Below are 13,442 nucleotides of genomic sequence, written 5' to 3' on the forward strand. Positions count from 1 at the left end.
TAAGCGATATAGGCTAAACCTTCGACGGCCATTTTTAAAAAAAAAATTTTAAATATTTTTTTCAACAGCACCTACGTACCCTTCAAATATGTTAATGAATTTAATTCTTTTTATTATTAGTTTTTATCTACATTGTACTTATTAAAAATATATTCCATTGAACAATTCATCTTGTCATTTTTTACTAGCAGTGGAAACAAGTCAAGTGGGCGTTTTTAACCCATGGGCGTTTTTACCCCAGTTTACCCTATGCCAGACTTCACTGAAAAATGAAGTTTATTTTGTCAAAGTCAGAATGTAGTTTATGTATTGTATACATACAGGGAATGAACTTGAACACATTTTGCACATGTGTTGTACATGTACAGTGTATCTATACACTGTACCAGTATGTTTGAAACAATGTACATGTACATGTACATCAACCGTATGAATGTCGGGGTGTACAAATGTAGAATGTGCAGTGTTTTCCATGTTAACAATGCCTGCAAAAAAAAGTTAGTGTGATGTTCATTTGCAGTTTACTGATGTACTGGACACGTTGTAATTAATAAAGCAGCAATATATTGGGTACATGTAGATTTTTTACCTCTTTCCCTGCCCTCTTCAAAGCTTTCAAAGTGACCTCGACTCCACAATTGCACTGTGTACACAAACTTTTGTTGGTACAGGTTGAATAAAACCATTGACTGTTACAGGCTCACATTATACATAACGTGTTTACCACTTCCCTGGCCAGGCCTTAACCAGGACCTTCATGAATATGGAAACGGCATCTTTTTCTATGCGCCCCGCTCAAGCGTGACTTCCTTTTGATTGGCTTATTATAATTTCTGTCTCTGGTTTTCACCAGGATGTCCGGGGATCTGATGGGTTTGTCAAACGCCACAGAGTGTGTTCAGATGCGTGAGATCAGTGGACGTAGAAGCATGATGCAGCGACAGCAACAACAGCAACAGCAGCAGCAGGAGCAGCAACAGCAGCAGGCGCAGGGTCCTCTCAGCCCTGTGGGTGGCGTACAGAGACTTGGGAGCACCATCTCCACTAGGTCTATCAAAGGTAATTTATGAAGGATGATGTAGAATACCCGGTACATGTATTTGTTGTACAAAAAGGAAAAATCCGCCACTGTGATCGTCAGTGTACAGGTTTACTAGTGGTTGCAAAAAGAAGGAAACCCACTTTTGACAGCAATTTTCACCTACTTGTTGAGCATATTTTTCACAAATTCAATTTAATGGTAATTAAAACATTGATCAGACATAAGTGATGAAGAAACGATTGCAAATGCATATTTGTCTCTGAGATATGGTAGTTTAAAAATTTCATGTGCCAAACCTGTTTCTCCACGGAAGGCTTTATTCCATCTGCTTGACTGAGCTCCGGAGCTGATTTGAAGACAAAAAACACTACACTAGACTTACACGTGGACAACAGTGATTTGGTGACTAGTGTATTCAAATTAGCATAACACTATTCTTGCGATTTTTTTTGATAGTTTTTTTCATCAAGTATGGTTGAAGAGCTATACTTCGCTACATTAATTATAACCAAAAAAAAGTTCAAATAAATTAAGTAAGTACAATTGTAGGTTAAAATTCCTGTCAAAAGTGGGTTTCATTCTTTTTGCACCACCCTGTACATGTACATGTACAGATTTTTGGACTGCTGAAGAATGACTTTTGTTTTTGTGTAATAAAATTTTGATAAATTTACTGGAAATCATATCCCAGTGCAGGCTTTGAATTTTTTCTGCGTAACCTTACCAGCTCGGTTACAACATTGGTGCAGTTTGTTAGCTGTATTCATCTCTGTTATCATTATTAAAATGCGGGGATAACGCAAAAAAGTTTTTAAAAACTTATTTCCATTGCGGTCGGTCCCAATGGAATTGTGAAGCATAGTCCAAGTGTTTGTGTACATATACATTGTAATGTAAAAAGTGCACCCTGTCCATATTACATGATTTATAATGTACAGTTTTAAGTACTGGGTTGTATACATGTACATTGTGTATTTCATGTGTTTGTGGCTACAGTGTGTACATCTTACATGTCAAGGTAAGGTGATTTCCTTCCTGAAAGTGTACACGTACAGTGTACTAGTTCATGTATATACATGTATACATTTTAACTCATCTAAACTCTAGTGCAATGCACGGCAAATGTGTGTGCAAGTACATGTACATGTACATGTACATATGTACATGTACATGTATGCAGGTGGGCAATTCTCCATGGGAGAGCAAAAAATGTCAAAAATAAATATTTACATATTAAACCTTTTTTGTACTTTTTCCAGACCTCAATTAAATGGGGAATTCAGTTCAAAAAACGAAATTGAAAAAAAAATACATATTTCTGGTAAAAACAGTGATTTTTGCAATTTATGATTAAAAACGTTCAGATTTGGTAAAAAAATAAAATTTTGTGTATGTATTATTTCTGAATTATAGGGAAAAGATTTGATTTATTTTATGACGTTACAAGTTACTAACATTACTCAGGGTCATTAAAAAAAAATATAAAAATATATATATATAAATATATATAGTGTAGGCCTTCATTTAAAAATGTCGAAATTAGCACGTAATTCCGTTACCAAAAAAATGGCAAAAGTTACTTATTTCACAAATTTTCTTGTTTTTTTCTTCAAATCATGTATGTTGAGAAAAGACCCTACTATAAACATAAATGAAAAATAAAAACTTTAAAATAGTAATTTCTTGGCATTTTTCCAAGTGGTAACGGAATTACGAAATGGTAACGGAATTACGGTAACGGAATTACGCATGCACAAAGTATGCACATTTCCTCCAGATTATGTACATGACATATTAAATAGGAGATTTGCATGTAACCTTGGACAATAACTTTAAATACTAAATTACTTGTTAAATCATTTCCCTCTTTAATTTGCTATTATACGGTACAATTAAAAAATAATCAGGTGTTCCACTGATATTTTTTACTTTTACTTTTTCTTTTTTACTATTTAAAAAATGTTAATAGTTGTTTGGATGCTTAAAGGGAATAAACATGTACAACATTTGCAAACATCAGAAAATAAAACTACCGGTACCAAGTTTTTACGAAATACCTTACTAGGATGTTGGTAAATGACAGTCTCAAGCATCTTGTAAAATTATGGCACCTGGTGTGAAGTAATTTTCAGGAAAATGATATTTTTGTATACATTTCCAACGGTGGTCGGCCGACCACCGTTGGAAAAACCTAACTATTTTTCAACTACTGCTCCAACTTTACACTCTTTCCAGTCCAAATTTTGTTTGGTACCGCGTATCTGTTACATGTTCATGAACGGGTGCAGGCCAGCTAGTCTGGTTCCCTTACCCTCCAATTTTCCGGTATCTATAAATTGATCCATTTTACCTTTAGTGGAGTCAAGGAACCAGACTACTTGAACAGTTTTGTTTTTCTTGGTTTTTTCAGCATTTTGAACACAAAACTTCAAACATGTCAGTGTAACAATATTTGATCTATTTATACTAACCCCTCAAATAGTTCATTTCAGAAAATTACAGCAAAAGCCAATGATGTACATTCCCTTTAAATATGAGTTGCCAAAGCCGTTGTCTGGTACCCACAGAAAATATATTCCACAACAAGTATATGAAAGTTGAGTACCAGACTGTACTTGTACTTCTACTTGGCATAACTTAACATCTTCCCTTGCTCAGAGATGCCAACCAGTGCAGTTTTATTGTATTTTCCAGAAAATAAACTAGCGAAATACGATAATACAATTGTTCATAGTAAAATTCGATTTTCGGTAAAAAAAAATATACATTGCTAACAGGCAATGCAGCCATCACCAGACTGCTTCATTTGACCTTGACCTTTGACCTAAAAAATTAAGCCCAGACATGTTTAGGCCTACATTTACATTTTGATCTGCTAATTTTCACTTAGCTTTCCCCTTGTGGCATTTTATAAACTTCTAAAATTTGTATTGTGATGAGTTTATGTTGAATTCAATGTTAATGTATTGCATTTACCTATTACATGTAAACCTATGGCGTAATTCCGTTACCGCCCAGGTGTAATTCCGTTACCGTGATTAAAATGCAAATTATGAAAAGAGTGATTATTTTTTCAACTTTGTTCTGCATTGTAGTTAACAACACCCCTGAACTCTACAAATAACAGGTAGTGTCCAATTTTAAAATTTCAATACTTCAGAGAGTTTTATTAATTTATGCGAGAACTCAAATATGCTTGTCCTCCGTCCGTAATTCCGTTACCGATATTAAGCTCCGCCCCTTAAAGGGTAATCTTGTGGGATTTTTTTTTTTTTAGCGGTCAATCAATTCTATTGGGTCTTGGCTCCCTTTCCATGTTTAGATTAGTTGCCTAGCATTGAACATATTTTCTTGGGAAAGAATAATCCTTGACAAAGTGACAAAATTCCGTAATTCCGTTACCAAAGAATTGCCCAGATGTATGTACTGGTACTGTGATATGGCTAGTGTACACTGTGCGCGTGCTGCACGTACAGGTCTACCCTATACATCTTTGGAAACCTTGTCAAACCTATTGATCGCTGTCCTTGAATTCCATCACCCGATTCATTTCAGAGAAATACTGTGTAAACACCAGTGCAGTGTTTCCATAAAAACAATATTGAAATGTCTTCTTGGAAAAAGATCATTATGCGTCCGTAATTTTGTAATGGGCAGTTACACAACGTAACAAGATATACTTAACTTAATAATAGTGACTTGATCAGGTACACCCGTATTGCACTATTATTTCTAACACACTTTTTTTTAGAGCACTTGTTGTACAGGCGTTGTATTGTCACATCTTGTTTAACAATTGGATCACAGAATCCGGTTTGGAAATCAGAAACGTAATAGGGTTTTGACGTCAAAAGGATTTCCACTCCACTACATATATGTACATGCATGGGGACAGTCCCTGTAAAAGTCCCTATAAAAGTCTTGACTGGTCAAACTTCTGAAGAGTCCATATACATGTATATATGTACATGCATGGGGACAGTCCCTGTAAAAGTCCCTATAAAAATCTTGACTGGTCAAACTTCTGAAGAGTCCTTATATATGCATGGGGACAGTCCCTGTAAAAGTCCCTATAAAAGTCTTGACTGGTCAAACTTCTGAAGGGTCCTTATATATGTGTACATGCATGGGGACAGTCCCTGTAAAAGTCCCTATAAAAGTCTTGACTGGTCAAACTTCTGAAGAGTCCTTATGTAAACATGCAGTTACATAAAAAAACCCATTATTATAAGTTTTTTCCCAAGGCCAATCCTGGAGACTGGAGTGTGGTCTATATGGAACATGCCTTTGCACACAAGCGTCTGTGATGTATTCGCGTGGATTCGGCTGTTAATTATGCAAAACGAGATTGCGTCTTGACATCCAGATTCGGACCATTCAGCGGGCACCTTCTATTGGGTATTCCGTAACCCTTTGTGGTATTACAAATACATGGCATCCATATTGACCAATCAACAGCTTAGTCCACATTCCTGATGGAAATGACGTCACAGTTTGTATCAGACATTTGTACTGTGGCTCTGCACACGTGAATATCTTATCCTCGGACTACTCTGGAGCAGTGGAGGGTGGGAGGGTGTACAGTAATGAACAGGAGGGGACAGACAATAAGACTTTTTTTATAATTCAAACATTTAATAGGCTATCAACAGATAAGATATCAATTATGTTGTTCAGGAATTGATCAACAGTGTCAATCCTTTTACAAATACATTGTAAAATAACATTAAATACTGGTCAGTCAATATGTACCAGGTCTGTAAAACCTTATCAACTTTGAATTACCGGTACATGTACTACAATGTATTAAATTCTAATATTCAGTTTAAGAAAATAATAATATTAATATTTAATACTTCATGTACTTCACACTGTTGACTTATCAATTTCCATAACATTAACATTTGAAAGACAACTCCCTCTTTAGCAGTTAATGAACAAACTACTGGACGTGTAATCAACAATCGATCCATCTGTTACTAATTGAAACAAAAGGTGGAATTGTTAATTAAAATGCCTTGGTTGTGTTTGAGGATTCTCAAGCTACATGTAAACAACAAATACATTTATATTAATTAGAAAAACTTTTTTTTTTATTGTACAATATGTACACGCAGCCTGGCTTTTATCTTGTGTTTACATGTACACGTAGGTAAACTTTCCCCCCCCCCCCCAATTTTGCTGTATCACACGTTCACGCCCATCTTCACGGTTCAGAGCATGCAAGAGGAACTGCTTCAGTAGGCCTAATTCTAAAATGAAAGTGGCCTCACCAATGAAAAGGTTACGTTCATGATTCATCATGTTCATGAAGTGTGTAATTTCTTTCAAAGCTGTGAGTTTGGGGAAATTTTAGGTGTTTTACACACGTACACGTCAACCGGTTGTAATTTTCAGTGAAATACGAAGGTGTGATGAATTTAGGTGTGACCTTTTTTTTTCTGGGACACATATTTTTTGGTCTCATTGGTATAAAACTAAGGGGTCACTAAAACTGCAGAGGCCACACAAATAGATGCATTTTGTTATTGAAATTGCTGACCATAAGGCCAAGGGCCACTCAAGTTGCTGACTACAAACAAGAAATTAAGCAGCAAAGTTAAAGAGAGAGAGAAGGAATCTGTTGATGTTTGCTTGAACTGTTTTTAAGCCATAAAAAAGGGAACAAATTAACACTGGTGATTGTGAAAGAATTTCATAATTGATGAATTCATACAAAGACTACAAAAAACGTAGCATCATTATTGTTTATTTATCTACTGAATTCCAACAATCAAAAAAAGAGCAAGTACAGGTACATTGTACATAGCATACACTCAGGTTTGTTTATGGTGTAAATCAAGGATTTTCTATTTTCCTCATCAGCGATCTGTTGTTTGTTTATTGCGACAGCTCCCATTGGTTTTGTACACCTTTTCTAATTGGGGTTGTCCTCGCTTTGACTCCTGTCCTCAATTACTCGATTATGCTTCACATGTATATCCTCGATTTACACCATAAACACGCACTAGTACCGGTATATGTACATTTCAATACATAAAGTTGTCACCAAATGGCAATTGACAGGATATAATAAAATAATCAGAATAAAAGCCTCACACATGTCTTACTGTCAATCTCCCCTACACAGTAAACAATAATCATCCATAACATTTATTTGAAAGCTACATGTACATACTGTTTTATTATTATTTTATTAACATCAAACTACATGTACATGTATTAAGTTTGGCAAGCTGCCAATTCTTTAAATACCCTGGTTTATGAACCTGCCGGGAAAATTTAACAGCACAATGTTTCATCTTACAGCAGATTTGGGCATTGACATAATTTCCTAGCAGAAACGTTCTATATGACTTTACCCTTCTATTTTTTATATCCACAGCCATTGATGTCTGTGTCTTCCTCAAAGATGGGACCGGCCATGAGTTCTTCCTTGAGAATGCCTTGGTGGAGACGGCCGGCGACATCACCAATCGGATGAGAGAGTATCTGGGATTACCTGAGACGGCCAGTGAAGTGTTCTTCCTGTGGATCACATCTCCTCTGCTGCGTAAGTTGCCTTTCCAGAAACCATCAACTGTTAATAGAGGTTTTCTGTATAAAAGCTGAGTGTTGTTATCATGACTGTTGAAGAAGCTCAACGTTGCGTGTTTTGAGGTACAAGCATAAGCAGAACAGAAAAGAAAGAAAATGTATACCAAACGTACCTTGTAACTCCTAGAAATTAAGAAGGGATAGGTGAAAAACATTATTATAATAATGTAAGTATGCAGACCAGTATGTTAATAGCCACAAGAGATGGTACATGTTGCCTCCGTTTCTTAAAGATTACTAAAAAAAGAAAATTTCAATCCAAAGCAACTGGTAAGTCTTAAGAATGTTAAGAATCATACCGGAAATAATGATGTAGAGGAATAAACAATTCAATAAACACTGTACATGTACACGAAAACTTAGCAAAATATAAACTGTACGTAAACTGGATAAATGCTGAAAAGGTACAAGTAAAAAACATTTATTTATTTAAAAAAAAACTACCTAAAAGCAACTTCAGCATTTAATGGACGCATTTCAAAAAATAAAATGAATTGTCTAAAAAAAAAAAGGGAAATGAATCAGAAGTCACATTCAGTTATTAATACATTTACAGTACCTACAGGTGTGCACATGTACCGTACATAGGTAGGCCATGTCGGAATTACTTGGCTCCGGCTTGATATTACACACAGGTCTATGGGAAATGGCTGCAGCCGCTACCATAGACACAAGTGTAATTTCAAGCTTTATCCAAGTAATTCCGACATGGCCTACCGGTACCTATGTACGGTACATGTGCACACCTGTAGACTTCTGATTCATTTCCCTTTTTTTTTTTTTAGACAATTCATATTATTTTTTTGAAATGCGTCCATTAAATGCTGAAGTTGCTTTTTGGTACAGGTTTTTTTTGAAATAAATGTTTTTTACTTGTACATGTACCTTTTCAGCATTTTATCCAGTTTATGTACAGTTTATATTTTGCTAAATTTCGTGTACATGTACAGTGTTTATTGAATTGTATAATTCCTCTAAATCATAACAGCCTTATGTGCATATAATGTCAACATGTAACGGTGTACATCAATGAAAATAATATACTAAAGTTAACTTCAGCTTGAACTGAATCAGCGAGGGCATCCAGTCTTTCCAGAGGGCATTATCCCCACTGACCGCCATAGAATCCTCATTGATTTAATGCCTGGGTATATGATTGAATCATCAGCACAGCGTGACATTGTCTCAGTCAACTGCTGTTGGTCCTGTGAGTCTCTGTGGGTTGCGCAGATGTGGCCTGATTAAGCTGGCGCCAGAGTTGTCCCTCACCCTAAATCAAATCAAGCAAAGTAATCATATCAAAACCAAAACTAACTTTCTGGAGTTCCAATAGCATTGTTTTGTTTAAAGCGACTGAGGAGCTTATGCAAGCAAGTGCGTATTTATTTTAGTTTATTTTAATCATTTCTTGTAATGAAGCCAACAGTTCTTCAAAAGCGAACATGCGCTAACTGCGGGATGCATGGACATGGTGGAGAAACATGATAAGGAAAAGTTGTATTTTTGTTATTTTCTTACTAAAATAAAAGTTTATGTTTGAAGTACATGCTGCTATGACTCATAACATTCCATTGTTTATGAGTAATGTCTGCATGGCCGCCCTGCATTGCCTGGAATCATTTGAAGTTATACATGTACATGTACAATTTAATTTCGTGTTCATGGCGGTTTGTATGCATTGGTACAATGTAAGTGACTGCTGAAGGGAGCCAAATTTATGAATTTCATTGATGAAAAGAACATTAAAAGAAATGGGAAACAAGAAATACTTGAAAATTGAAAAGGAATCAACAAAATCTGTGTTTTAAATTGAATTTTGTAGTTAATTTAGAAAAAACAGAATACCAGACAGACATGAAGTGAAATATACAATGTACCCCGTTATGTGTATTTGTACACATACAGTTTTGTGACTTCCTACAGCATACATGTACGTTCCACTGTAGTTAATTTGCTTTATAAATTATTAATTTCTAAAATGACATCGTAAGTGTACTCCGAGTGTTGACTTGATTAATTAAACATGCATGGTGCACAGGCTACGCCCCCACATCAGTTGGGATTTGGTGGTACATTTTATCTAATAATAAACCAGAACTGAATTGAATTGGGATGGCCCCAAGTTTCCCCCCAATTATGGTTGGGAATTCCCCACAATAGTTGGAACAGTCGATCCTAACAATACATTATACATGGTCCAGAGTGCACATTTTGAAACTGATGTAGTGTTCGGTACCAGGTGTTTGAAACAGTTGATAGATGTTCATGTAAACGTTTTATATGCTTTGGTCCTGGAGGTCAGCATAGAAGTACATTACAGTGTGATGTTCTTACAATGTACTCAAAAGTATACAATGTACTTGTACATAGTATCACATGTATCGACACCAGTTACATTTTCAAAAAAAGCTTCATTCAGTATATTTTATTTATGGGTTAAAAGACATTTTGAATTCCTTTCCGGGAAGAATGTTGCGCCCTGACGTCACTTTTTTCATGTACATGTATTATCTCAATGAAGATAAAGTCATTACAGAAATGTTGAAAAGACGTGAATCTGGGACATTTCCAATTTTGTTTGAAAATACATGTACCGGTACTTTGAAAATGCCCTCAACTTTCCATAGACCTTGTACACAGCCAAAGAAGTGGTGTCTGGGGCATTGTGCATGTATGGTGACACAAAGTTTTTTCGAGGGTTTCGGATGTGAAAATGAATTTGTGTCATTGTGGCATACATTGAAATTACGGTATGTATTTAGTTCAGAAAGGAAATGATCATCCTGTCCGATACATATGGCAAAAATGGTCTGGACCACAAACCACATGCTCCCTGATTATGGTAAATAGGGGGCCTACTGTAAGTTCCTTGACCTAGCTGTGCACATCATGCCACCAACATGTTTCGTCAGGGAGGTGTTTCATCCTGCCTGTCAGAGATGTGTCAACATTATAATGAAAGGAAACATGAACAGTGGATGGTTGTAATGTGATGTTGTGGAGTGTTGGCCAAATCCAGTTTTGTACATTGTACAATGTACATGTACATAAAATGTGTATGTATACATGCAATTTACAATATGCATGTATGGGAAATGTATCACTTTTTCCAGATGTAAAAAAAATATCATTAATTAATAAACCACACGTTGTAGTGCACACGAACATGCACACACATGTTACACACACACATTACAGTTTATATTTTAACTTTAATGTTGAAGTTAATATTTCGTATTGTGCCCACTTTTAAATGTATTTACCGGTACTGTCCTTTACATGTTGTTATTTTATATCTTTGTAACCATGTGCAATTCAGCTGCAAGGCTGCAAGACATTGGATTTTTAATAACCCGGAATAATAATAATAATAATAACATGTGCAGATATGATACATGACAAATTATCATTAGCGTGCATATAATACCTTCATTCACAAAATTACTGCAAAACCTTCCAGCAGAATCCCACCCAAATATACCAGTACTGTAAGCTTGTGAACACCGTGAAAGGCCGTAAGTGTAAAATGTGAAACCATGACAACACACCATGCAGAACCAAACATTGGTAAGCAAGCAATCCATGACGCAAGTAATTGATTTGCATTTGGAAAAAAAATGTTATTGAACAGATGTGTAACACATACCGACATGTACGTATGTCAATGGCCTGGGAAGCTTTACCAAAATTATGTCTCCCTGTTTCCTTTGCAGAACTACAACTCAAGAGCCATCACATCCCATTTAAACTGTGTCGGAAATGGCATGATCTGTTGGACAAGTTTACGACGGCCACAGAAGAACAGAAAGCAAATGGTATGAAGGTAGCAGTTTCATTGTTAACAAAATTAGCACAATTGCCAGTCAAGCTCCATATACCGGGAGCATATTTGTTAGGAACCATTCTAACAAAGCTTAGCCCCTTTTAGTATTCATGGCTGTTTCTTCCTAAATTCTGCAAAATTCTGTTGAATATTGAAGATATGGGGAAGGTAGGGTCAAATTATTAACATACTAGTTGCAGACATCTTCTAACATGTACAGATCCTTTGGATTCCACCTCCTGTTAAAAGAATAATTTTTAGGAAATGTTATCTTTAATCATGTTAATGGGTGTATGTATGTATTTTACATTGATTTATTTGTCCTGCTGTTGCAGATGAACCAATGCTTTGCTACCAGAGAAATGCCTTCTGTCCCAAGGCCAAAGAAACTCAGGTACATTCCGGGAAAAAATTGAAACATCAAAAAAAAAAACCTTGAGAGCTGAATTGATTTATTAAAATCAGATTCTGCATGCTTTAAAGTGCCTGTAACCTTTAAAAAAATTTTTTTCGTGAATTTAAATGAGTTTGAGTCCCTTCTTTCGTTTGTTAACAAAATTTTGAAAACATGTGTACAACCACCTAAGACCCAAAAATCAGTGGAGAGAATAGTCTTGATGCCAAGATGTCCTTAGCCTTGGTCAATGCTCTCGTCGTTATTCGTCCCGTACGCGGTCAATCGTCGGCATATATCCTCACGCGCTATGCACATGCGTGTAAAAATACAGCGCGAACAGCGACCTCACGCGGCCACTATTTTTTATGCAAATCAGTTGGAGACGATGTCGAGCCTTGGTTCAATCGTCGGCCAAAGCTTATGTTTTTTTTACTTTGCGCTAGATTTCCAGCGCACGACCTCGTATGAAAATACAGATAATGTAGGCGGGGCTAATATGTGGAGTGTCCAATCACACCTTGGTAAATCCGGACGTCATCAAATTATTTGCAGCTATTCCGGCTTTTGCGGACGTGACAGGAACCACAGTTTTTGTGCATTGGTGCCGTGTGCAGAGACACACAATGTGTACGTGTATGGATTATGTACGGTGCCACGTTTCACTATGCAAGTTTCCACACAACGATCGACCAATAAGAAAATGACATTTAAGGTCAGCTAAGGCTATTAACATAATGAGCACCACCCCCAAAAATTCACATGGACGATTGAACCAAGGCTCGACATCGTCTCCAACTGATTTGCATAAAAATAGTGGCCGCGTGAGGTCGCTGTTCGCGCTGTATTTTTACATGCATGTGCATAGCGCGTGAGGATATATGCCGACGATTGACCGCGTACGGGACGAATAACGACGAGAGCATTGACCAAGGCTAAGATGTCCTCAGTGATGCAGCATTTCAGTATGCATGGGTTAGTGGACTGCGCAGTGATGCACTGAGGCAGGAGGCCCTTAACACACGTGCCAGCAGATTGCGTGTGGTTTAGCGACGAACTCAGATTCGTGGGTGAGAACACAATGCCCTCTATTGGGACAATATGTGCCATGCATGCATGCTGCGCGGCACAAAGGTATCATCGCTCGTGAATAACCCCACTAAGAACCTCCGGCACAGAGACTATCTAGAAAGACTTGACTTTCTTGTTATATTTGAAATCTGGTTTGGTTTACCTAAACATCAGATTACCGATCAAAAGATGTTGCGTCTTCTCTACGAAGAGGCAAAGCATAATGTTCTGGAGGGCAACTACCCTTGTGAGGCAGAGGACTTGGAGTATCTTGCCGGTATCATGGCATATCTTGAAAATGGAAAGTATGATCCCGAGCTACATCCGACAGGATTTCTCAAGTAAGTACCAAGATGCCAGCTCATCTTTCAATAAGTTCATGAAGTGAATTTGATAAAGAAGTTGCTGAAAACTGTTTGAAAGTTAACCTTTGTCTGTATTAAATGAACATTGTGTGCGATGCGAGAGTGCAGCCTAGCCTACACCAACTCGGGACTTGGTCGCCGCCCTCCACT

General features: G+C 36.8%; 1 protein-coding gene across 3 annotated transcripts in view; it reads left to right on the top strand.

Annotated features, from left to right (window-relative positions):
* Window positions 1–13,442, top strand: part of LOC119740937 (putative FERM domain-containing protein FRMD8P1) — a 39,198-nt gene that overhangs the window by 10,094 nt on the left and 15,662 nt on the right. For all 3 annotated transcript variants that reach the window (XM_038216432.1, XM_038216434.1, XM_038216433.1), the window contains exons 2-6: window positions 854–1,059; window positions 7,428–7,595; window positions 11,353–11,454; window positions 11,798–11,856; window positions 13,102–13,268. In XM_038216432.1, coding sequence (XP_038072360.1) covers window positions 855–1,059; window positions 7,428–7,595; window positions 11,353–11,454; window positions 11,798–11,856; window positions 13,102–13,268 — 701 coding nt within the window. In that variant the 5' untranslated portion in view covers window position 854. The remainder of the gene's footprint in view (window positions 1–853; window positions 1,060–7,427; window positions 7,596–11,352; window positions 11,455–11,797; window positions 11,857–13,101; window positions 13,269–13,442) is intronic.

Source organism: Patiria miniata, unplaced genomic scaffold, assembly GCF_015706575.1.
Source record: "Patiria miniata isolate m_02_andy unplaced genomic scaffold, ASM1570657v1 HiC_scaffold_5, whole genome shotgun sequence".
NCBI lineage: Eukaryota > Metazoa > Echinodermata > Asteroidea > Valvatida > Asterinidae > Patiria > Patiria miniata.